Source organism: Lepidochelys olivacea (assembly GCF_965140295.1).
Source record: "Lepidochelys olivacea isolate rLepOli2 genome assembly, chromosome: 1".
In the NCBI taxonomy this organism is placed as follows: domain Eukaryota; kingdom Metazoa; phylum Chordata; order Testudines; family Cheloniidae; genus Lepidochelys; species Lepidochelys olivacea.
The window spans coordinates 38886682-38913105 of record NC_140411.1 but is presented as its reverse complement, the minus strand read 5'-3'; the positions used below and the strand labels follow the sequence as shown (position 1 = coordinate 38913105).

The 26424-nt window shown below is 43.1% G+C and overlaps 1 protein-coding gene across 1 annotated transcript in view; it reads left to right on the top strand.

Moving 5' to 3' along the window:
* The window catches only part of EXPH5 (exophilin 5), a gene marked incomplete at its 5' end in the record, with an annotated part of 49134 nt that overhangs the window by 14443 nt on the left and 8267 nt on the right, over positions 1-26424 (top strand). Inside the window, 4 exons of the mRNA XM_084622285.1 lie at positions 12484-12641; positions 16815-16971; positions 21933-21990; positions 25893-26019. Of these exons, the coding sequence (XP_084478411.1) occupies positions 12484-12641; positions 16815-16971; positions 21933-21990; positions 25893-26019 (500 nt within the window). The remainder of the gene's footprint in view (positions 1-12483; positions 12642-16814; positions 16972-21932; positions 21991-25892; positions 26020-26424) is intronic.

Sequence of the window (26424 nt, the reverse complement as noted above, 5' to 3'; positions counted from 1 at the left end):
AAGCCCCGGGAAATTTTGAATTTCATTTCCTGTTTGGTCAGTGTGGCGAGCTCAGCAGCACAGGTGACCATCCAGTCCCCCCAGAATTGCAAACAAGCTCCAGCATGGACTGAAAGGGAGACACTAGATCTGATTGCTGTATGGGGAGAAGAATCTGTGCAGGCAGAACTCAGATCAAAAAGAAGAAATGTAAATATATATGCCAAAATCGCAAAGGGCATGGTGGAAAGAGGCTACAACAGGGACACACAACAGTGCCGCGTGAAAGTTAAGAAGCTCAGACAAGCCTACCAAAAGACAAAGGAGGCAAACAGTCGCTCCGGGTCAGAGCCCCATACACGCCACTTTTATGATCAGCTGCATGGCATTCTGGGGGGGACCCTACCACTACCCCACCGCTGTCCTTGGACACCTGCAAGTGGGGAGTCTCATGCAACAGGGAGGAAGATTTTTGTGGATGAGGAAGAGGAGGAGGAGAAGAATGTGCAGCAGGCAAGCGGTGAATCCATTCTCCCCGGCAGCCAGGACCTTTTCATCACCCTGGAGCCAATACCCTCCGAAGGCAGGATTCCTGACCTTGAAGCCAGAGAAGGCAGCTCTGGTGAGTGCACATTTGTAATGAAAGAACAGGGTTTAAAAGCAAGAATGTTTGATTTGCCCTGAAGAATTGGGATGCATTTGCAGCCAGTACAGCTACTGAAAAACTCTGTTAACGTGTCTGGGGATGGAGGGGGAATCCTTCAGGGACATCTCCATGAAGCTCTCCTAGAGGTACTCTGAAAGCCTTTGCAGAAGGTTTCTGGGGAGGGCTGCCTTATTTCGTCCTCCACGGTAGGACACCTTACCATGCCAAGCCAGTAGCAAGTAGTCTGGAATCATTGCAGCACAAAGCATGGCAGCAAATGGTCCTGGGTTTTGGTCGCATTCAAGCAACATTCAGTCTTTATCTTCCTGTGTTAGCCTCAGGAGAGTGATATCATTCATAGTCACCTGGTTGAAATAGGGGAATTTTTGTAAGGGAACAGTAAAAGGACCCCATTCATGCTGGCTTGTTTGCGCTTGGCTAAGAGGGATCATCCCAGAAAATAGCCACATGACCGGGGAGGGGTGAAGGGATCATCCCAGAGAGTAGCCACGTGGTGGGGAGGGGAGAGGTATGTGCTGCACATACACCCGAAAACCGCAGCTCCTCCTTTTAAATGTGAAACCCAACCAGCATTGCTTGCTATGGGAAAGGATGGCGTTGCAGTTTGAAAACATTTCCACATGCTATGAAGGCAGAAGAAGCCAACCCTGCATACGAAAAGGCTTACCATGGCTGCCTGGAAACAGAATTCTGTTGCCTAGCCATGTGTGAGGTGTCACCATACTGGCAGGCACTCAATATAAAAGGCAAAATGTGACCTTGTAACTAAAGCACATGTGCTGTCTCCTATGAATTTCTTGATTCACTGTGAAAGAGTCTCCCTTTTGTTCTCAGAAATGTATCATAAATTTTACTCTCACTTTTTATCTCCTCCCAAGTGCAAATGTTTCTATGCTCCCCCTATCATCTCCGTCCCTGAGGTTATCGCAGATTAGAAGGCTAAAAAACGCACTCGCAATGACATATGTTTTCTGAGCTCATGCAGTCCTCCCACACTGATAGGGCACAGCTTAATGCATGGAGGCATTCAGTGGCAGAGGCCAGGAAAGCATTAAGTGAGTGCGAAGAGCAGAGACAGGAGGTGATGCTGAGGCTAATTGGGGAGCAAACGGACATGATGAAGTGTCTGTTGGAGCTGCAGGAAAACCAACAAGTGCACAGACCCCACCCCCACCCCCACCCCACCACATCCATCGTATAACTGCCTGCCCTCTTCCCCAAGTTCCATATCCTCCTCACCCAGACGCACAAGAATGTGCGGGGGAGGGGAGTGGGAGGCTCCGGACACCAAGCCACTCCACTCCAGAGGATGTCCCAAGCAACAGAAGGCTGTCATTCAAACAGTTTTGATTTGTAGTGTGGCTACAATAAGCAGTGTGCTCTTGTCCTTCCCTCCTCCCGTACCCCACCCCACCCGGGCTACCTTGTCAGTTATCTCACTTTTTTTTTAATTAATAAAGAAAGAATGCATAGTTTCAAAACAATAGTTACTTTATTTCCTTTGCCAGCTGTGATCGAAGGGAGGAGGGTGGTTGGCTTACAGGGAATTAAAATCAACAAAGGGGGTGGGTTTGCCGCAAGGAGAAACACACACAGTTGTCACACCATAGCCTGGCCAGTCATGAAACTGGTTTTCAAAGCCTCTCTGATGCGCAACGCGCCTAGCTGTGCTCTTCTAATCGCCCTGGTTTCTGGCCATGCAAAGTCGGTCACCAGGTGATTTGCCTCAATTTCCCAGCTTGCCATAAACATCTCCCCCTTACTCTCACAGATATTATGGAGCACACAGCAAGCAGCAATAACAATGGGAATGTTGATTGTGCTGAGGTCTAACCTAGTCAGCGCACAGCACCAGCGAGCTTTTAAACATCCAAAGGCACATTCTACCACCATTCTGCACTTGCTCAACCTATAGCTGAACTCTCCTTTCTACTGTCCAGGCTGCCTGTGTACCGCTTCATGAGCCATGGGAGCAAGGGGTAGGTTGGGTCCCCAAGGATAACTATTGACATTTCAACATCTCCAATGGTAATTTTCTGGTCTGGGAAGTAAGTCCCTTCTTGCAACTGCTTGAACAGCCCTGAGTTCCTGAAGATGCGAGCGTCATGCACCTTTCCCGGCCATCCCACATTGATGATGGTGAAATGTCCCTTGTGATCCACCAGTGCTTGCAGCACCATTGAGAAGTACCCCTTGTGGTTTATATACTGGTTGGCAAGGTGGTCCAGTGCCAAGATAGGGATATGTGTTCTGTCTATTGCCCCACCACAGTTAGGGAACCCCACTGTAGCAAAGCCATCCAGTATGACTTGCACATTTCCCAGAGTCACTACCCTTAATAGCAGAACATCAGTGATTGCACTGGCTACTTGGATCACAGCAGTCCCCTCAGTAGACTTGCCCACTCCAAATTGATTCCTGACTGACCAGTAACAGTCAGGCATTGCAAGCTTCCACAGGGCTATCGCCACTCGCTTCTCAACTGTCAGGGCAGGTCTCATCTTGGTATTCCTGTGCTTAAGGGTGGAGTAAAGCAACTCACAAAGTTCAAGGAAAGTGGCCTTAAGCATGCAAAAGTTTTGCAGCCACTGTGAATCATCCCATACCCGCAATACTATGCAGTCCCACCAGTCTGTGCTTGTTTGCCAGGCCCAGAATCGGAGTTCCACTGTATCAACCAGCCCCACTGCCGCCATGATATCCCAATTGCCACCGCCCGTGCTTTCAGGAACGTCTGTGCCCATGTCCTCATCACAATCATCCTTGTGCTGGTATCTCCTAGCCAGGTTCTGCAGATATCCAGGATAATCTATGAGGTGTTTACAATGCTCACAACAGCAGTGGTGAGCTGAGCGGGCTCCATGCTTGCTGTGGTATGGCATCTGCACGGGTAACCCAGGAAAAAAGGCACAAAACGATTGTCTTCCATTACTTTCACAGAGGGAGGGAGGGGCGACTGACGACATGTACCCAAAACCACCCTCGATAATGTTTTTGCCACATCAGGCATTGGGAGCTTAACCCAGAATTTCAATGGGCAGTGGAGACTGCGGGACTGTGGGATAACTATCCACAGTGCACCGCTCCGTAATTCAATACTAGCCGCAATATTGAGGACACACTCCGCCGACTTAATGCGCTTAGTGGGAACATACACAGTTGACTGTATAAAATCAATTTCTAAAAATCGACTGAGTTTTGGTTGCATTCAAGCAACATTCCGTCTTCTGGAGCTGCAGGAAAGCCAATAAGGACCAAATAAGGCAGCCCTCCCCAGAAACCTTCTGCAAAGGCTTTCAGAGTACCTCCAGGAGAGCTTCATGGAGATGTCCCTGGAGGATTCCCCCTCCATCCCCAGACACGTTAACAGAGTTTTCCAGTAGCTGTACTGGCCGCGAATGCATCCCAATTCTTCAGGGCAAATCAAACATTAAACACTCTTGCTTTTAAACCCTGTTCTTTCGTTACAAATGTGCACACACCAGAACTGCCTTCTCTGGCTTCAGGGTCTGGGATCCCGCCTTGGGAGGGTATTGGCTCCAGGGTGATGAAAAGGTCCTGGCTGCCAGGGAAAGCGGATTCACCACTTGCCTGCGGTGCATTCTCCTCCTCCTCCTCTTCCACAAAATCCTCCTCCCTGTTGCGTGAGACTCCCCCTTGCAGGTGTCCAAGGACAGCAGTCGGGTAGTGGTAGGGTCCCACCTAGAATGCCATGCAGCTGATCATAGAAGTGGCATGTATGGGGCTCTGACCTGGAGTGACCATTTGTCTCCTTTGTCTTTTGGTCTGAGGCCTGAGCTCCTTAACTTTCACGAAGCACTGTTGTGTGTCCCTGTTGTAGCCTCTCTCCACCATGCCCTTTGCAATTTTGGCATATATATTAGCATTTCTTCTTTTTGACCTGAGTTCTGCCTGCACAGATTCTTCTCCCCATACAGCAATCAGATCTAGTGTCTCCCTTTCAGTCCATGCTGGAGCTCGTTTGCGATTCTGGGGGGACTGCATGGTCACCTGTGCTGCTGAGCTCGCCACACTGACCAAACAGGAAATGAAATTCAAAATTTCCCGGGGCTTTTCCTGTGTACCTGGCTAGTGCATCAGAGTTCAAAGTGCTGTCCGGAGCAGTCACATTAGATAGGTCCCCGAGGCCAATACTGTCAAGTTGCGTCTGCGCTACCCGAAATTCGACCCCGCAAGGTCGATATTTAGCGCTACTCCCCTCGCCAGGGAGGAGTACTGAAGTCGATTTTAAGAGCCCTTTAGGTCGCCAGAACAGGGTTGGTTGTGTCGATGCATTCATTTTAAAATCGACCTAACTTGGCTAAATTTGACCTAAGCCCATAGTGTAGATCAGGGCTTAGCTCAACTTAATTTTTTAATGTAGACTTGCCTTAAGACGTTCCCACTTCAAATAGCAGTAACTGCATTCCAGGGTGCGTGTGGGAGTTATGTGCAAGAATGGGTCTCTGCCCACTGACAGTCCAACTCCTTAAAGTTGTATGCAGCCTGAGAGAGGAAGGCCAGAGGGCTAGAGCTGAGAGGCTGATCCACAGAGTCAGAGGTTTCATTCCCCAAAATCCTTTGTACCTTTACTTTTGAGGAGTTTCCTTGCATTAGTGGGAAGAGTCTTTCCATTAACTTCAGTGGACTTTGAATCCAGCCCAAAAGATTGAATGTATATATTGTGCAGTCTTCTTGTTGTGACCTTTATCTCAAACTCCCTTTACTGTTCGTTTGATTATGAGTGTTGTAAAAGCAGTAAATAACAGCACCACTGTGTGAAGACATTCAGAGAAGAGAAATGAGAGAAAATGAAAGCTGACAGGTTAAAAGGACACTTTCTAGTAGTCTACACCCAACCCTTGTATTATTTTGCCAATCCGCTATTGACAAAAACTATTTTGTTCTTCAAAAAAAAAAATTCAGTGTAAACATTTTTCAGATTTAGACGCTAATTTTGCAGAGATGTAATTGTTGCCAAGAAGGCCAATGGCATTTTGGGATGTATAAGTAGGGGCATAGCGAGCAGATCGAGGGACATGATCGTTCCCCTCTATTCGACATTGGTGAGGCCTCATCTGGAGTACTGTGTCCAGTTTTGGGCCCCACACTTCAAGAAGGATGTGGATAAATTGGAGAGAGTCCAGCGAAGGGCAACAAAAATGATTAGGGGACTGGAACACATGAGTTATGAGGAGAGGCTGAGGGAGCTGGGATTGTTTAGCCTGCAGAAGAGAAGAATGAGGGGGGATTTGATAGCTGCTTTCAACTACCTGAAAGGGGGTTCCAAAGAGGATGGCTCTAGACTGTTCTCAATGGTAGCAGATGACAGAACAAGGAGTAATGGTCTCAAGTTGCAGTGGGGGAGGTTCAGGTTGGATATTAGGAAAAACTTTTTCACTAAGAGGGTGGTGAAACACTGGAATGCGTTACCTAGGGAGGTGGTAGAATCTCCTCCCTTAGAGGTTTTTAAGGTTAGGCTTGACAAAGCCCTGGCTGGGATGATTTAACTGGGAATTGGTCCTGCTTTGAGCAGGGGGTTGGACTAGATGACCTTCTGGGGTCCCTTCCAACCCTGATATTCTATGATTCTATGATTCTATGATTCTAATATGCACATGCTTAACTTGACAGACATGAAAACGTTAGATAAATAAACCTTTGCAGGATTACAGCCTTTTACAAAAATCCCTATAGTGTGTTCATCCCAGACATTGTAGTCAGTATCACTTTCTGGCTCTTAATACTCCTGCAGTGTGCCTCCAACGGAGAAGTGAAATTTTCATTCTCTAAACTAAAAAAAGTGCAAGAAAAAAACAAGAGCATAAATGGTACATAAGTAAGATCTTAAATTCTCTCAGCTGTAATAATATAAGCTATTGTTAGTAACACACAAAGAATTTTTTTTAATGATGACATCTTGCCCGTGTACATTTAAATATCTCTTCTATAGTTACAATATACATACATACATACATAAATTAGTGGAACTGCTGGCTTATGCCTTTTGAGGGATGTGTGATTGCAGTAACTGAGCCATGGTTACTCCAGAAAATTTAACTAGATACATAAGCCAAGGATAGGGAGTTCACCAAAGGGGCATACAGAATAAAGCAGGAGGAAGGTAGTAAATTAAAATACCAGGGAAAGATGATTTTCTTTGTAAAGAGAAATCTTGGGTTCCAATTAGACAATAAAATGGTTTTCTAGTGCTGTTTTCCCAATGTGTTTTTATACCCCTCACTGACAAAGCAACGCATTTCAAGTATGAGCAGAATAAAAGAATAAATTCCTTGAATGACTGCTGCAAATTATTTGCACTGCAATAGTTGGTATCTAATGCTGTGGACACAGTTGTTTTCTTTTTCATGTAGCCACTTCAGCTTTGCCTTCTCAGCCAATGGTTGCCTTGAACTGATGAGTTCTTTCTGATCTGCCTCTCCTTCCACCTATGAAGTCTTCCTCTTCTCTCTGGGTACTGTAAGATGTATAGTTTGCCATTTTATAGTCAAGGATCATTTAGGGCCTGATCTTGCTCCTACTGAAATCAATGGGAGTTTTACTTTTGACTTAAGAAGAAGCAGAATTGGGTCCTCGTTCACAAGTAAACAGCAGGTTGTTACAGAGCATCTTTCAGAGGCTCTTGCTCAGCAACCCAGTCTCTGCTACCTTACTAGCTCCCTCCCTCCCCCTTCTAAAGTATGAGGATGGTAGAAAAGATACTTTTCCTCTTTCTCTAGCAGTAGAAACTCACAAGTGTCACAACAGGAAGTGCCATGTTGGGGCTGTAGCTTTCTCTGCAATTATGTAATGATAGTAGGCTCCATATCAAAGCACAAACAAAAAAACTCAGGTAACTTCCTCCCCATCTCCTGTTATTAGAGATCTCCAGGCTTACATAAGAAGCATTAGGACATGTTTATGCAAATATGGAAGAGGTGTGCATAAAAAAAAAAGTTATGAAATTGTTCATGGATTGAGCAATGTATAGTTGAGATATAGTTTGAGATAAAGATGGGGAAAAGTGAGAAAAGAAGAGTCATTCAGGATTGTACCTGCTATAGTTTGTTGAACAGTCAACACAGCCTTCTGGGTGAAGTCCTTGGAAATAATTAGGGTCCTACCAAATTCGCGGCCATGAAAAATGCATCATGGACCATGAAATCTGATCTTCTGTGTACTTTCACCCTATACTATACAGATTTCACAGGGGAGGAACAGTGTTGTTTAAACTGGGGGTCCTGACCCAAAAAGGGGTCATGCGGTGGTGGTGGTGGGGGGGTTGTAAGGTTATTGTGTGGTTGTGATGTTGTGATATTGCCACCCTTATTTCTACACTGCCTTCAGAGCCGGGTGACGAGAAAGTGGCAGCTGCTGGCCAGGTGCCCAGCTCTGAAGGCAGCACCACCAGCAGAAGCGCAGAAGTAAGGGTGGCAATGGGTGGCTAGAAAGTGGCGACTGCTGCCTAAGGGTAAGGGTAGAAATACCATACCATGCTATCCTTGCTTCTGTGCTGCTGCTGCTGGTGGCACTACCTTCAGAGCTGGGATCCCGGGCAGCAGCTGCCACTCTCCAGCCACCCAGTTCTGAAGGCAGTGCTGTCGTCAGCAGCAGAGAAGTACAGATAGCAATACTATGAGCCCCCCACAATAACCTTGTGACCCCCCCCCACTACCCTCTTTTGGGTCAGGACCCCTACAGTTACAACATCATGAAATTTCAGATTTAAATATCTGAGATCATTAAATTTATGATTTTTAAAATCCTATGACTGTGAAATTAACCAAAATGGACTGTGAATTTGGTAGGGCCCTAGAAATAATCTTTTATCCTCCAAGTTTTTGGAGGTAGTTTTGCTAGTCACATTGTTGTCTCCTCCCAAGATGCTCAAATAGATGCCATGAAAGAACTGGAGTGGAGGAGATGGAAGAGGGGGACTAGAGAGCAGTTAGGGTTTAGACAGTGTTACAGAGCACTGTCTCAACATTTAATTCGTTCTCTGCTTTATTCAGCAGTGTTGCAATCCAAATATTAATTCCAGTGACTCAAAGGCTGGTCTATATTTGGAGTCAGATAACAACACAAGACTGTTAATTACTTTATATTCTCAAGAACTACTTTCATTGTAGTTTAATATTGTTGTTCAGCACAGATTAGGGGGACCATGTAGACATGATTGGGCAAATGTATAGCGGGGGTAAGATAGTGTTGATGGGAGTTACTCCAAAGGGATCAATATTTACAGTACATGATTAAAAAAAAATTCTTTGCAGTGTTGTACAGTTGGAATGAAATATCAACACCTATTCATCCAACATATTATAAGGCAGAGTGTAGGGCTGGTTGGATTTTTTTGTTTGTTTTGTTTTTACACCTTCTTGGTCTTAGCAGGAGACCAAATCTTAAAAACAGATTTAAAAAAAACTGCCCAAAACTTCCAACAGTTTTGAGGTTCTGGTTAGAATATTTATATATATGTATATATATAAATAATCTAAGGTTCGTTAGAGTAAACAAATCACCTTCCAGGCCTGGGAGCCCACAGATTCCATGAAGAATTGTCCCTCCAAAAAACCATTTTGATTTTGGAAGCTTGTTTATGTAGGAAAATTCAGGCATTTTTCATCAAGCTTTCTGAACACTTTTTTCAAAGTAACAGCCGTGTTAGTCTGTATTCGCAAAAAGAAAAGGAGTACTTGTGGCACCTTAGAGACCAATTTAGTCTCTAAGGTGCCACAAGTACTCCTTTTCTTTTTGTGAACACTTTTTGCTTTTTACCACTAGATGGCAATAAATTGAATGGTTTCAGAGTAACAGCCGTGTTAGTCTGTATTCGCAAAAAGAAAAGGAGTACTTGTGGCACCTTAGAGACTAACCAATTTATTAGAGCATAAGCTTTCGTGAGCTACAGCTCACATAAACTGAATATGATTTTCATCTGCCTTTCTTGAACTGTTTTCCTCTTAAAAATACGTCCAAACATTAACCTGGTTTGATATATAATATATATATGTAACTTCTGATCTGTCATACCGTTACATCTTACACAAATCAGACTAATAATTTATACTTATTTTTTTCGAAGAGAGGATGGGGATGCCTTGTAGATGTTTTCATCTTTCAGAACTCCAGCAAAGCAGGTCTATGCTTGTTTCTGAGGCAGTTTGTGCTCCTTGTGACTACAGACTCTCCCCAGATGCTGCATTTATAGTTCCATGTCTGTATTTTTACTCACTCAGATATATTGAATCCCTTGTGTTAAGGCTGCGCTAGTGAGGTAATGGAGGTGGCTCATGGGAGCATCTTTGTTCAAATTCTTCCAGCAGTTTGACATGAGAGTGGGGGTGATTTTTCCTGCTTCTAATGGAATTCACCATCTCCCTAAACACTTCTTAATCATCCAGGGTTTCCTGAAGAGTAGAGTTTTTGCCTTAGCATCAGATTGCACCAAATATCCACTTGTTTAAAAAAAAAAAAAAAAAGGAAATCTCCACAAACCTACCTATAAAGGTCTACCCCGATCCTACCTTCCTTCAAATGACATCAGCTAAACAATGCATTACTCAGTACTGTTTTCTGGAAGAAGTGTGTGTGTTCCCAGCATGTGCATTTAGTGTAAGCTTGTGTGCCAGCAGCGGTCTCTCGAACAGAGACAGAAAGTGATCATATGTAAATGGATAAGTGAATAGATTCCTCAGCCTGTAACCCTCCTCTCAGAGCACAGGCACTCCTGAGTTGTGGGATTTACCACAGGGAAGATTTTTTGAGAGCCATTGTTCAACACTGGCATTCGGTCACAGGGCTGCCCACAAAGGCTTTCTCCCCATCCAAAATACCACGTGGGTGTGGCACTTCTTGCTTTCAAATTACATTACAGTAGTTTTGCAATCCAGGCACACAGTAACAGGGCTGGCCACATGCTGAGCACCCCAGCATAGCCAGGCTGTGTAGCACCCTGCCTTTGTTTACCCTCTTCAGGAGCATTTAAGAACTGTGCTGGAGGCTTTCTCATGACCAGCAGTACCCCTCCTTGGGATCTCAATGTATTAACATAAACAATTCAAACCATCCTCAAAGTCCCAAAATATAGTCCATCAATACACAACCTATTCTACTCTGCTAGTCTCAGGGCTCTTCTTCAGTCCCAGCCTGCTCTTCAATCAACCAGCTATTTCAGCCCCTTCTAGCTGGAGTCCTTCCCTGCTCTTCCCAACACATACTCTCCAGTCTTCCTACCCGTAGTCCTTTCATCTCCAGGAAAGGGCTCAACATCCTCCCAATGCTGTCTACGCTCCATCTTTTAGAGGTCAGCAGTCAAACCCCTCTACTCTTCCAGGCCTCAGCCTTCTTCAGCTCTTTGGCTTTGGTTTCCAGGCCCAAACCCTTCTCCCTGTCAGAGTCTCCCACAGCAGCCTCCTGCTCACTACAACTCCTCTCTGTATCTTCCTGCTGATCTCATAGATAACACCTGTCTTCCATTACGCCCCATCAGAGCTGTTAACATTGCACAGGTGGGCTGGAGCAGTTCCTTCTGAAAGGGCCCAGTCCACCCTGCAACATGCATCATTCAGGCTTTTTTGCATCTGCACACTATTCTTTTAGGTCCCAATAAATACTATATTCATACGACCAGTTATTTTGAGTAAAAATAACAACTTCTGTTCAGTTTCTCTTTCAGTTTGGTACCTTGTCCAAGCCACATTTCTATAGTTTAATCCATGCCTAAATCTCCTTTGGAGAAATCTGTAAGTTGTAGGTTGGTTATACACAACGTTAAATACGGGCAAGCCACAAGGCAGTTATGAAAATTAAGAGTAACAATCTTGTTTTACTAACAGTGCATAGCTATACAATCTGCATTTAGTATCGTGTTTGTATTACACACTGAAAGCTCCAGACAGGGACCCCACACTGCTGAGTGTTTTACAAAATACAGGCTTCAGAGTGGTAGCCGTGTTAGTCTGTATCAGCAAAAACAATGAGGAGTCCTTGTGACTAACAAATTTATTTGGGCATGAGCTTTCATGGGCTAGAACCCACTTCATCAGATGCATGGGATCAGGGAGCAGGTATAAATACATGAAAAGATGGGAGCTGCCTTACCTGCTCCCGTAATTTCCGCTCCATGCATCTGATGAAGTGGGTTCTAGCCCATGAAAGCTTATGCTCAAATAAATCTGTTAGTCTCTAAGGTGCCATAAGGACTTCTTGTTGTTTTTACAAAATACAGTCCTTGCTGCAAGTAGTTTACTATTAGGACAAGAACAATTTTACTGTTTTTTTTTTTCCCCCTACAGAAATCTGAGGATGAAAAATCTCAAAAATGGTTTAATTACAATATATATTATTTAGGTTACTGATGTGACAGACCCTCAATCTTAGGTTTAATGAGTTGCTTATGCATTATGGCCCCGGTTCTGCAAGGCAGAAGGTTAATTAAGCATATGGGTAGTTTCCTGAAATCACAAAAAGAAAAGGAGTACTTGTGGCACCTTAGAGACTAACCAATTTATTTGAGCATAAGCTTTCGTGAGCTACAGCTCACTTCATCGGATACATACTGTGGAATCAGTTAGGCATATGGTTAAATACCTTGCTGAACTGGGCTGTCAGCTCTCACTGAAGACAAATTGAATCTTTCCATTGACTTTCATGGATCATGTGCTAATCCTTATTTGGTTTGCTTTTACACATTTTTTTTTAAAGTAATTTGATTTGTAGAAATCAAGCATAAGTGTTTTCATGAGGGAAAGGAGAGTTACTAGTGGTGAACAGTAATAGAAGGTAAATTTCTAAATCAGTTGAAATAGTTGACTGGCATTTTGTTTTCTTTTTAGCAAACTTCAGAAGAAAAAGCAAGATGTAACTGGACTACAGGGAGTGACAGGAGAATGGTTTGAAGAAATACAGAGAAAAAAATTTCTGAATGAAACTGACGTTAACAGAATGTTAAAACGACCACTAGCACATTGGCTAAGAAAGACATCAAGAAATGGTGAGTCATAGCGAGTTTTTCAAATCCCTTTCTTATGTGATGATCACCAAAACCCTGCAGCAAAGCATCTCAGAGTTCAGTAAGAGAGAATTTCCTGAAATTGTGTTAGACCCCTTCTCACATCAAAGCTTTGCAAAATAACATTTTCAAAGGGAAATGTGTTCCTTTGAAGTAATTGTGTTAAAAGCACAACCGTGCAACAGATTACGAAGCTCTCGGTATTTCTTACCCTAGAGTTAAGAGTTGGAAAGATTATAAGCAAATAGACACAGCAGGTATTATCTGATGAAAGAATGAGTGCTAGCTTCGTATAGACTGCATTAGTTCCACAGAAATAAAAATCAAAGGTAAATATAATGATCACAGTCAAGCCTATTTTTTTTAAAGGAGATGAGGGAAATGGAAATAACTTTAGATAAATGAGGCTACAGAGAAGCAGAGTAGATGTCGGGGAACAATTTTGGATAATCAAGATTTGGATGAAAGAGGTTTGAATGTATTTGAATAGAAGCTTGACTGATTACACAGGAATAAAATGTGTGCAAGTGTCAGATTACCAAGGTGGGAGATGGACCCTGTCTGCTGCCTGGTTGCCACTGTGATAGAACTGGGTGGTCGTCTTCCATGCATGCTGTTGCCCATCAGATCCCAACATGGAGAATGTCCCTATCAAATTTCCCATTCTGTAGTGCAGTGGTTCTCAACCTGGGGTCCAGGTGTGACGTTGTACTCCATATGATTTTTATGAAAATATGCTAATGAGCATGAATATAATGTAACTGAAATATGCTTCATGCAAAAGGTCTCTTGTAAGGTATTATTACAAAGTTTATAATATACTGAGTGTGGTCATCCTATTTGTATAAATGTATCATTCTTGTATCTGAAATTAGAAATATGAAATATAACTCTGAGGTCCTATTGTAATTATGAAAAGTGTGGGCCATTAATGGTGGTTTGGAATCTTGACTCCCATCAGCTAGGACAATTGACTGTAAATGGCTCTGTTTACTTGCAAGCCTTCCTGTGAGTGGGGCCGGGAAGAATGAAGGCTTGGGGTCTCACAGGACATGTGACCATGTCACCTGGTACTGGAATCCATCTTAAACCTGGGGCTTTTCCATTTAGAAGGAGGGGTGGGGACCCAAAGAGACAAAAGATTCCCACCTTGTGCTAAAGCTATATAAGGGAATGGAACAGAACAAAGGGGGCTGCAGTCATGAGAAATCCCCTAGCTACCACCTGAGCTGGAACAAGGACTGTACCAGGGAAAGGATTGGGCCCAGACTAGGAAGGCATCCAGTCCGTGAAAGAAACTTACTGAAACATCTCTGAGGGTGAGATTTTATCTGTATTCAGGTTTCTACTGTATTAGGCTTAGACTTGCGTGTTTTTGTTTTATTTTGCGTGGTAGTTTACTTTGTTCTGTCTGTTATTACTTGGAACCACTTAAATCCTACTTTTTGTATTTAATAAAATCACTTTTTACTTATTAATTAACCCAGAGTATATATTAATACCCGGTGTGGTGGGGGCAAACAGTTGTGCATATCTCTCTATCAGTGTTATAGAGGGCAAACAGTTTATGAGTTTACCTTGTATAAGCTTTATACAGGGTAAAACGGATTTATTTGGGGTTTGGACCCCATTGGGAGCTGGGTATCTGAGTGCTGGAGGCAGGAGCACTTCTTAAGCTGTTTTCGGTTAAGCCTGCAGCTTGTGGGGCACATGGTTCAGACTTGGATCTGTGTTTGAAGCAGGCAAACGTGTCTGGCTCAAACGAGTCAAGGTACTGAAGTCCCAAGCTGGCAGGGAAAACGGGCTCAGAGGTAGTCTAGGCACATCAGGTGGCAGTCCCAAGGGGGTTTCTGTGATCTAACCTGTCGCACCAGGGTCTGCTGTGGGGCTGCAAGCAGGTTCAGGGGGGCCACCAAGGAAGGCCAGCGTTCGACTTGCTGGGGCTCAGGGCAGCAAGCCAAAGCCCCATCGCATGGGACTGAAGCCTGGGGCCCTGAGTCCCACCACCCAAGGCTGAAGCCAAAGCCTGAGCAAAGTAGCTTCTCTGGGGCCCCTGTGGTGTGGGGTCCCAGGCAATTGCTCTGCTTGCTACCCCCTAATGCTGGCCTTGGCTTTTATATGCAGAAAACCAGTTATTGTGGCACAGGTGGGCCGTGGAGTTTTTATAGCATGTTGGGGGGAGGGTGGCACAGGGGCTCAGAAATAAAACCATTGAGAACCCCTGGTGTGGTGTCTCCCCCATCTCCCCTCCATCTGGCTCTCATGAATAGATCTTTTCTCCATTCACATTTCTATCTGGTATAATTTTTTCATCTGTTACCCTCTGCCACAAACATACATCACCTCTGCCTCTCAATACCTGGAGGCACAATCATAGGAAGCAGAATTATATTTCCATAGAAGGGCTGTATACCAAAAATGTCACCTAAAGGTCGCAAAGAGGTTTATGTAACTCTTTTGATGTCATGCTTACTGTCACCAAAAGGGTAGGTTCCAAAAGGAGTAAAGATTTTCTAACATGAAATCTGCCTGTCAGTGAGGTACAAGTGATACATTACAGGCAAAAATGAAACCCTGTGACCTAAGTTCCCTTTAAGCTGCACAGCTGCCTATTAAGCCCTGCACAGGCGCTCAGGGCTGTGGTGGGAAGAGATGCCTCTCCCCCGTACGGACAGGCACCCCTTCCCCAGTTCTAAGCTGCTGCAACAAGAGAGGGCTGTCCCCACCACAGCCCCGGGGCAGCCTGCACCCCAAAACCCTCATCCCGGCTCCACCCCAGAGCCTGCACTCCAAGCTTGTGCCCCAGCCCTGAGCCCCCTCCCACACCCTGAACCCCTCATTCCTGGGCCCACCCCAGAGCCTTCACCCCAGCCGAAGCGCTCACCCCCTGCAACCAACCCTTTGCCCCAGCCCTGAGCCCCCTCTTGCACCCTGAACCCTTCATCCCCACCCCAGAGCCTGCACCCCCAGCCAGAGCCTGCACCCCCCCATGCCTCCTCCCACACTCTGAACCCCTCGGCTCCACCTGCACAACGTGAATTTTATGTGCACCAATATGAAGGTGATGTGTGCACATAACAAAATTCATTCTGTGCATGGATGTAAAAAATTAGAGGGAATGCTGCCTATGACATGTTCAATTTTTCAATGGTGCCCTGTTATCTGAATGTTGCTTTGCTTCCCTGGTCCCACTGGGGCACCTCTTAGCAGCAGAGACTGCAGTTTCTCTGCTTACTCTGTGAACCAATCTGTCGTTCACACCCACTTTCAACTGCTTTTGTCAAGAGGACAGGGTTCATGTTCCCTGTGGAAACAAGGCCATATTCTCCCAAAATAATTAAAGTATGATGCCCTTTTATGATTCTGCAAACAAAATAAGCTGAGAATGTACATAAAATAAAACACTTTAAATATTAACTGTAGCATTCAACCACCAAGAATGGGCTGGTGAATCCATCATAAACTTAGGTATAACTAGGTTTTTTTTTAAAAACATTCTAGTATATAATATAAATGACTCATGTAATCAATGATTCTGTCTGTATGGTGTTTATAGCATGCTCAGTACAGTGGTACCTGAGTGCCTTACACATTTGAGAAGTCAACCATTATGGATCTTTGGTAAAAATTTTCAAAAATGACTAATTGCAGATGCCCAATGGGAGACATCTTAACAGGGGCCTGACTTTCACTGGGCTGGTGTTCAGCAGTGTCTGACAGTCAGGCTAATTTACTTATCTCATGTTGGGCACCCAAGCACGGATGCACCCAAAATCATTGGTCCCTTTTGAAAATGTGGACCTGTGTTTTGTGGACCTTTTTCCCCCATTCTCCAGTTAGACACCAAAGGCCAGCATGTCACTTTGCTCAGTCAAAAGAAATCAGTGATGGTCTGAAATTTCTAACAACCTTTATGCAGAAGAAAATGTACTTGTCTGGGGAAAACAACTACAAACTTGCTGTGTCAATAAAGAATCACAAAAGGGAACAAATCCCTTTTTGCTTCTTTTGCAGGTCATCTTTAATTACAGCTTACTGCCTGCCTTTATTCAGGCATGCAAAGATGTAGCTTATTTAAAAAATGGTTTAAAAAATTAGATTTTAACAAGAACTGGAAATAAATCAAATAATTGCAACATTTTAATTTTTTTTTAGATTCTAAAGAGTTTAAAATGTCATCTCCCCAAAATCCACAAGCGCAAAAGAATGTCTCACCTTCCATTCTGGGATTCAGAACTCCTTTCGCTTCACTCTTCTCCTTCAAAAAATCAAGGAAGCACAGTTTAAAGCATCAGACTCGGCAGCAGCCACGGTGAGCTATACACAACAGGTGTTCGTTCTACTACTTAATGGTAGTTAGAAGAAGAAAATTAATTGTTTCGTGCCTCGCTTGCAAAACTTTGTGTACAGCTCCCTTTAAATTAGATGCTCCTCCAGCCTACTGCTTTTCACATGTCCCAGTAGGAGCATGATTTTATTTGGTTATGTAATGTGAAGTTATCAGTTAAATGTCAGAAAGAATAAAGACTAAGTAGAAAGTAAGGGCCAAATTCCCATCCTTTGATGAAATTTCATTTGCTGAGGCTTTGCACAAAAGCGGCATGGTTGTTACGGTCTCCGGGCTATAACAGCAGCTCTAGCCCATTATGCCCCTTCTTCATGGAGCCTGGATAATAGATTCAAGTAGTTTGTAGACACATTGGCAACACCTCACTGTCAAACCCCTCTTTGTGATGCGATGATGTTGTTGTTGTTGTTGTTTATATTGAGGTAATGCTTGGGGTCATCAGTCATGGATCAGGGGCACATGGTACAAGGTCCTTTTCAAACACACAACAAAAACGTGGACCCTGCTCTGAAGAGCGTACAGACTTTTTGTAAGACAAACTTAGATTGTAAGCTCTTTGGGGCAAGGACTGTCTTTTTTGTTCTGTGTGTGTACAGAGCCTAACAAAGCAGGGTCCTGACCAGGGATCCTAGGTGCTATAATAATGCAAATAATAAATAATACGAGACAACAGGTAGATGCAACAACAGACTGGGAGAGGGGGAAGAAAGCACAAGGTAATAATGAGACAATACTGGTCAGTGTGATAAGCAGTTGTTTTAGCACACCAGCTGCTTAACAGTTGGTGAGGTTTTTGTATTGCAGCAGGGGAGAGTTTTAAGGTGGGATCTGAAGAGGGACAGTGAGGTAGCCTTGCAGATGTTTCCAGAGAGCTCCTCCCACATTAGCAGAGCAGCAAGGTGACAGTAATTGAAAATTACTGGCCCCCCATGAGTGCTGGGAAGCAGATACTAGCCGTGGCACAGCACAGTCCAGCTATTCCCTCTCTTTCTTCACCTTTGGCATAACCCCTACACTGGGGACTGGGAGCAGGACCAATGTAGAGCTCTCACATCCTCTCTATGCAAACCAGGGTGGCTCTCTGTATAGGGAGTATTCAGGAGGCCATTCCATGCTAGCAAAACAGCATAAAGGAGCATTTGTGTAACTGAGAAAGAGAATAGGGTTTCAGGAGGGATATACCCATATACTGGTGTGAAATCAGTCTTGGGGGATGAGATCAAATGAAACCAAAGCCTAGGGGGCTTCAGATTCTGGGCTCTTCAATTTGGCAGCCTTTACCAGTATTAAAATGGCTTTTTTGAAAAAGCAATAGAAGATGCATATAATGGTATGTACTCACTGCTTTGGTTTTCCTAATTATATATTTATCCTAATTTTTCAACAGAAAATGTATAAATTAGATCTCGGATTCAGATGATCTTGACCAATGGTGGGCAACCTGCGGCCCATCAGGGTAATCTGCTGGCGGCCCGTGAGACAGTTTGTTTACATTGACCGTCTGCAGACATGGCCGCCCGCAGGTCCCAGTGGCTGTGGTTCGCTGTTCCCAGCCAATGGGAGCTGCTGATAGTGGTGGCCTGCACGTCCCTGCAGCCCGTGCTGCTTCCCACAGCTCCCATTGGCCGGGAATGGTGAACCACAGCCCCTGGGAGCTGCGGGCGGCCTGCGGACGGTCAGTGTAAACAAACTGTCTCAGGGGCTGCCAGCAGATTACCCTAATGGGCCGCATGAGGCCCGCATGCTGCCTACCACTGATCTTGACTCATTACAAGGCAGAATTTGAAAAATAAACAGCAAGGCTATTCTGATGTGGAGCTGAGCCAATTACTAAATAGCCTAGTCACGTCTCCCTACTGAAAACTTCTCCGCCCTTTCTAGGTGTTGTCTTTGCATGTGACTTGTTTTATGTGTAGACGAGCAATAAAAATACTTTGCCTGTCACCAGGTAAAGTTATTTGGAGAGTAAATGATATACAATAGGCAGCAGCACTGTAAGTCATGTAAGTAAGCTTGACTGGCAGAAGCCTGTAAACAGCTAGATATTAGCGACTGTTTAAATGGTACTTTGTCTCTTTTGGGAAAGAGGGGGAGGAAAGAAAAAGTGTCATCTGCTGTGGGGTGTTTTGTTGTGGGAAAAATATTATGGAAGGCTGCAAAAAGAAGTCTCTTTACGTGGAGCTATTTAAGAGGCTAATAAAAGGGTTGTAACACCAAAAGTTTGCAGTAGGTACAACCTGTGATTGTTTTCGATTCTAGGCATTTGATGTTTTAAGTTATTCTTCTCCTCTTCTTATAGCATGTTTAAATTGGTGTTACATTTAAAAAGAAGCGCTAAATTTTACTTAACCATGTGTTTTCAGCATGCTTGCATAATTTGATTGTTGTGTAGCTAGGTACTGTGTAATGCTCGTACAAATATGAAAAGACTCATATGAATACTAAAAGGAATTAGACTGCGATCTGAGAGAGAACCCAGGCACGGGCCATTGCAGATTCGAGCCCGACTGAAACTAACAATTTGTTTCAGAATCTATCTCATGGAGTTATTGTGTATTATTATTAAATACAATCACTCTTTTAGTGTTGCACTCCATAATCAGCTGTCTAGCTACAGGTACCTAGTTTCGTGTGTGTTCGTGGTTTGATGACCAAAAGAAATCAAATTATTTCTGGTTTCTGTGGTAATGAATTTAAGAAATACTTGCATGTAGGAAAATAAACCTTTAATTTCAAAATGCTGACAAACTGGATGGAGTTCAGAGTAGAGCAATGAGAATTATTAGAGGGCTGGAGGGACTGATGTAGGACACAAGATTATTGTAATTTGACTAGGAGACAACAAAGGAGGAACATCATCATCTATTACTTAGAGTGCTAAGAACAAGGATGAGGAAAAATTATTTAGGATGGTGCAAGGAGGTGTAACCAGGAGTAATGAGATTAAATTAGGAATGTGAAAATTTGGCCAGAATATTAAAAAAAAACCAACATTTCTGATGGCTAGATCTATTGGAACAGGAATAATGGATGTCCCACTGCTTGGAATAATTAAAACTGGGCTAGGGACAGCACTTGCAAGTGTGCTGTACAGAACCATTTTCCATCTGCAAAGTTGAAGCAGCCAATAGAATTTTTTCCATTTCTAATGGAATAAGACTTGAGATTGTTTACAAAACAGAACACCAAACTCGCCGCATTTGGTTTGAAAGAAATCATTGTAAAGATTCCGAAATACCACAAGCTCAACTCTATACATTGTGTTAAAAGTGTTAATGCATATTCTGCATCATGTAGCTTAAAGCAAAAGTTAACTATGGCTTTGAGATCTGATTCTGAAACCCTTACACACACTGAGTAGTAATCCCATTGACTTTGATGGGAATATTCACATGATTAACTGCTATCAAGCAGAGTTAAGGAGTGGAACAGGCTCATAGAGCCTTATTCTGCAAAGCCCATGGAAATCAAAGGGAATCTTTCCATATGCTTCAGTGGGTTTTGGATGATGCCCTCTATGAGGAAGGGATCCTGATTTTAACCTTCCCAATTGCAAAAACAAAATACTATCCCTTCCAACCGTTCTTCCCTGCCTGCAAGCGCATTACAAACAAATGACAAAGCACAGTGGGAAGAAAGACTCGGATACACAGAACATGCCAACAAGCCAGTTTATACTTGCTGCTGAAGCACAATAAAATAATTTACCTCAGTCCAGCGAAAGCCTTAAGAACCAAAATAAATAATGACTGTAAAAAAAGACTTTCATAGACAGGAGTGATCACAAAAAATGAGAATAAGCAAAACAAAGCCCTCTGGGAGGAGGGCTGAACAGTTAAGAGCAACCACAAGCTAGGCAAAATTCTTTTCAATACCCTTTTGGAAGGGGATAGGCATGTTAATTTTTAAACAAAGGTCTGCAAGTGGGAGAAGGAACCATATCTTACTGCAGTTGGTTTAATTTCCTCATTTGAATTAGGAACTTTTTTTTTTTTCACCTGTGTGGGTACAAATCCATCTTGCTTTACTCACGTGAGTATCCCCATTTAAATCAGCTGCACTTCTCTTTTTTCCTTTGGTTATTTATTTAGTTAGTTAGATGTATACACTCATTCCATTAAAAAGAGTGCCCGTCCTTTGCTCTTGGTGCCCCTGGACACATTTAAAAAACGACAATTCTAAAAATACATTATTTCATATACAATCCTCTTTTGGCCAATAATTAACATTAATGCAGCATCTAAAAAATGACTGAAGATCCTTACAAGGACTCCCACCAGAGTCCTGGCAATCCCTCACAACCGGGGATAATAGTTAGGTCTTGCAGTGTGCACTGAAAATTGAAAAACTAGGATTACTTTGGACTGGTGGGAGCAAATTCCCCAGGGCCTTATAGAGAATCATCTGTCAATTCCCCCACTTTTTTATACAAATGGGGTGCCCCTGTGATCTCCACTGTGGCAATTTGGGACAGAAAGAGAGGCAGTCTTTCAGAGAAGTAGCTCTCAGGCCATTTTGAGTGTTATAGGTCATATAACCAAAACCTTTGATTCTCCTCAGTATTTAATAAATTCTTGTCACTTGGAAAATGACCTACGATTGCAAAATAACCGTTTATGTTAGAATGACAGATGCAGAGTTACCTTACTGATATTCCAACAGCATAAGTGCCATTAATCTGAGGTCCCTTCTTGGCTGTTCACTTGGAACATTAACAAGTTGCAGATTCGAGCAACCTGATGGGTGAAAAAAATATATCAGAAGATGCATTTGAGAAACAACATGACAATCTCTGTGGACTCTTCATAAAAAGTATTTTCGGAAGCTTCTTGCTTGCTATTAAAAGGAAGGAAGCCGGTTATTTACGCCCTTGTAAAATGTTATTGCGTTCATCTTCAAAGTAGCATCTTAAATTCTTTTCACAGATATGACAGCTTTGCTCTGGGCGCTCATACTTCTTCCAAACTTGAGGAAATGGCACAGGTAAGTAGCTTGGTAACTTTATTGTCAAAAATGTTTAAAGCAGAGAATATTTTGAGTACTAGTCCACTGTCTTTGTAGAATAGACTTTATGTCCAGCTGGCTACTTATTTAAACATGACTCTTGCAATTCTGTATTTAAATACATGGGGAAATTCATATGTGGTGTAAGCCTGTTGAATTCAGTGGTGTCACACAAGAGATGAATTTGCCCCATTTATTGTACGAGTGTCTCCAAAGAAGTCCGCAGTCTAACTTCTGCAGTGCAGTTTCAGTTCTCTTTAACAAGGAAATTATTTAATAAATTATTGTTACGGGACAAACACAAGATATATTTTGTTAGTAGTAACCAAAGCGCAAATAAATGTGAACTCACTTTGAACAAATATTTACCGTTTGGATATATTTATAATTGTTTTAGTTTTATTTGTTGCATCTGTGCTTACAAACAGGTTGAGCATATATCCACATGATTTCTGGCCTCAGTGCAAGTTTACATTCAGATGCAGATCATTCAGATTCTGTTAGGCACAGATTCTGCCACCTTTACTGGTTCTAGTGATGTCAGTGGGACTGTCTGTCTAGTAAGGGGCTTTTCAGTGGGTGAAATTCACCCCCATGCAGACAGCCTGCACGAAACCTATGAACCACTTAAATCCTATTTTTAGGCCTTAAGTGGGAGTTAAGCGATGCATAGGCCTTGTGTCGGTCTTATGCATGGGGGTGAATTTCACCCAGTGAGAGTAAGATTTGGTCCAACAGTATTTTTTGTCTGATTCTGCAAGCCCTCGGTGCACAGAACTCCCATACACTGAGAGTGCTATGCGCTGAGCTTTTATAGGAATGAGGCTTTTTGATGTCAAGATGAACTACTTTAGCTAAATAGAGCCTGGGCACTAGGAAGGCTCCTTTGTGTTCTAACTTCAGGTGATTTGCTTTGGCTGGATGCTCCAGATTGGTAGACACGGACGTTTCAAGCATGAGGCACCAAATTCTGCTCTGGTGTGACTTCAATGTAGTCCTTGGATATCAACAGAATTACACCTGGGATGAAGTTGGCTCAGAGTCTCAGTTTTAACCATTTCATTGCCCTGTATTACTAACATGCCCTCTGTTACATGGTGTAATCAGAGAGGAGACAACTGAGGGCTTGTCTACACTTACAGTGCTGCACCAGTGCAGCTGTGCTGCTGTAGCATTTACTGAAGATGCCACCTACACTGACGAGAGCTTTTCCCATCGGCGTAGATACGCCACCTCTCCGAGAGGCTGTAGCTATGTCGATGGGAGCAGTCCTCCCATTGACATAGTGCTATCTACACCAGGGTTAGGTCGGGTTTAACAACATCGCTCAGGGGTGTGGCTATATTACACCCTTGAGTGACATAGTCATACCAACATAAGATGGTAGTGTAGACCAAGTCTAACAGGGAACATAAGGGTATACAAATAATGAACAGTATCAAGAAGATAAATTGGGCACTCCTACTTACCCTCTCTCATACTTCCAGAACAAGGAACCTAATGGCAGAATTTAAAATTGATAAAAGGAAATACAATGCCCAGATAGCCTTAGGAATTCATTGTCACAGTATATCATTGAAACAAAGATCTGAGCAGGATTCAGAGAGACTGGATGTTTATATGAATAACAAGAACATCCAGAGTTACAATAGAAAAGATTTTTTTTTTTTTTTTAATGAGTGGGACCAGATGCTTAGCTCATGTAAATCAGCCAAAATCCATTAAAGTCAGATACGGTATACTGGACTACATGAATCATCTGTCTGATCCAGTCTGGCAATCCCTACATTTTTATGGAATTTTGGTCCCGTATTACACAGGAATAAAGGGCTCATTCAGTCTTTCCATGTGCATTTGCTGGCTCTGCACCAGTCTGATCGATCTTGAGATCACTCAGACCAGAGCAGGAAAGGTCATGAAGGGACTTCACCCCCATTCCATGGTGGGACCCAAAGAGGTGCTCAGCAGAGAATAGCTCATACAGTCAGCATTCTGGTCCTCCATTTTAGTCCCCCTAAAGGGTGTCCCTTTCTGATGATGTGACCCAAAGACTTCTTAATGGTAACTGGCAAAGGGCAGTGAGGTACATAGGGGCACAGCAATCCCCTGGGTTCACCAAAAGAATGTAATGTAAGGTCTCTAATGAAAGCCTGTGTCACACAGGTCATCATAATCATTCAGAGATGTATATACCGAAACTATGTGAGATTTGTATATATGCTGAAAATTGTGTTCTCTAGGCCTTCCATTTAAAGGCAGGTTCTCTCAAAGGTAGCTTGCCTTGAGGGAAACTTCTCCAGACAGGTAGTGAGACACACTTCTCTCCTTAGCTAACCTTTGTGTATCTCACAATGGAAATCTGTTAGCACACTGAGTCTAATGCTAATGAAGAGTTTGTGGAGATTTCAGAAGGAAATTAACAGGAAGAGGTAAACAGCAGGAGGAGGGGAGGAACCCTGTTTTAGAGGAAGATCAAAGGTCTGGGGTCATATATCTGTGGGTGCAGAGAGATGCTCTGGCATCCTTCAAGCTGGGAAGACAAGCTGGCAGCAGGCTTGATCTTATGACAAGGGGAATCTCAGCCACGCTGGTTGAAAACACTGGGAAAAGGACTTGGGGTAAGCTATCCTGTAGGAGACTGGAATGCCATGTGTGTTAAGTTTAGGCTCTAGCAAATGTGTTACGATTTTGTTTTATATGTATCAGTTTGTTTCTAATAGTCTTACTATCATTTGAATCTCAGTTCTTTAATAATAAACTTCATTCTTGTTTTCACTGTAAATGTATCTCAGTGCTGTGTGTTAAATGGAGCAGTGATCCTGTGTTGAATCTAGTAAGCTGGTGTGTGCTATTCCTTTGGGAGCAGAGAATCTAGGAGTTGTGTGAGTGCTCAGGGGACCAGGGCTTGGCACTCCAGAGAGATGTTTGGGAGCTAAGGGGTTGTGTGTGCCTATAGCTAACCTGTACAGAGAGAGCAAGGCCTGCAGAGGCCTGGAAGGCAGTGCTTGTGTTGCCAGAGGCTGATGTAATTAGGTAGCTGATCCATGGCAGGCACAGACCGACTTCACAGATTAAGGACATGTGGTATAGCAAGGTACCTCCCAACCCTGGATAACCCTGGGAAGAATCACACATGACCAAACTGCAACTTCTGTGTGGGATTGCTTCCCACTGGGGTGGACTGGGGAAGGGGGAAACAGGTACTTGTGAGACTGATTACTAATTACTGAATTTTTTTAATTAGTGCGCATGTGAAAGTACAATTTTAAAACTCAAGAGTAAAGCATCACAAATGGAATTTGTTTCATTAAACCATTACTAATCAGTCTTTACTGTAATATTTATAAAATACTACTAAATTAGTTGTAGTATTGTGTAAAGATGAAATCTTAGTATAGGAGAGGTGACTGTGGTATTTACATTTTTGCTGGGAGGTGAACACCACCTGTTGTTGGCGTGGGTTGTAAATGTGCCCATTAAAGAAGAATGGATTAGGAAAATTTAAATTACAGAGGCAATATCCTACTAGAATGTATGTGGAGGTGAAATGAGTAAACAGCCAACAACTACAAATATCAGTTATAATACAGAACCACCATTAATGTGCTCTGGACAAGAAGATGTGCTACAGCCTCTGGACAAGAAGATGGACTAAAATCCCCCCAAAATCAAGTGAAAGTCTGAACTATAGATGGTTGTTCCAAATCCCTTGTTCTTACTATGTAGAGTTTAATACTTCAAACATGCAGCACTGTGACTTCAGGCATATGTTATTAAAAAGAATATTAGAACCCATTAGGGTTTTCTCTTCTCTTTTTCATTTTAAGATGATTTGTTTTGCTATGAAAATAAGCCATACAGTCTCTCAAACTTTTCAACAGGCTGAAATATGCAACTCATCTTTACCAGCTGAACTACCTGGTAATTTATTTGATGCAACTCAAGCTGAAATGATGGAGGACAGTGCACCTATATGGAATGAACAGCTAGAAAAAGAGTTCTTCCGTGGTAAGTGTGTGCACTCATGCTGTTTTTAGACTGTAGTACCAACAACACACATGTAACTGGATATGGGAGACATAGGTGCTGGAACTAAAGGTGTTGGGGGTGCTGCAGCACCCCCTGGCTTGAAGTGGTTTCCATTATATACAGGGTTTACAGTTTGGCTAAAGGGCTCTCATCACTCCCATTATAAAAATTGTTCCAGCACCCCTGATGGGAGATCCTTTCTATAAATGAAGTCTCTGTAGATTAATCCTAGTCTGATGAGTACAAGTATATTTGGGGGCAGGATTTGAATATGGAGAAGGTATCTCCTTTCAAAACCTGATCTGGTTGCTGACATAGTACATTACGCTTTTCAGCATAATTAGTTTGACAACACTAATAAAATAGCTATCTTTTTCTGTGTAG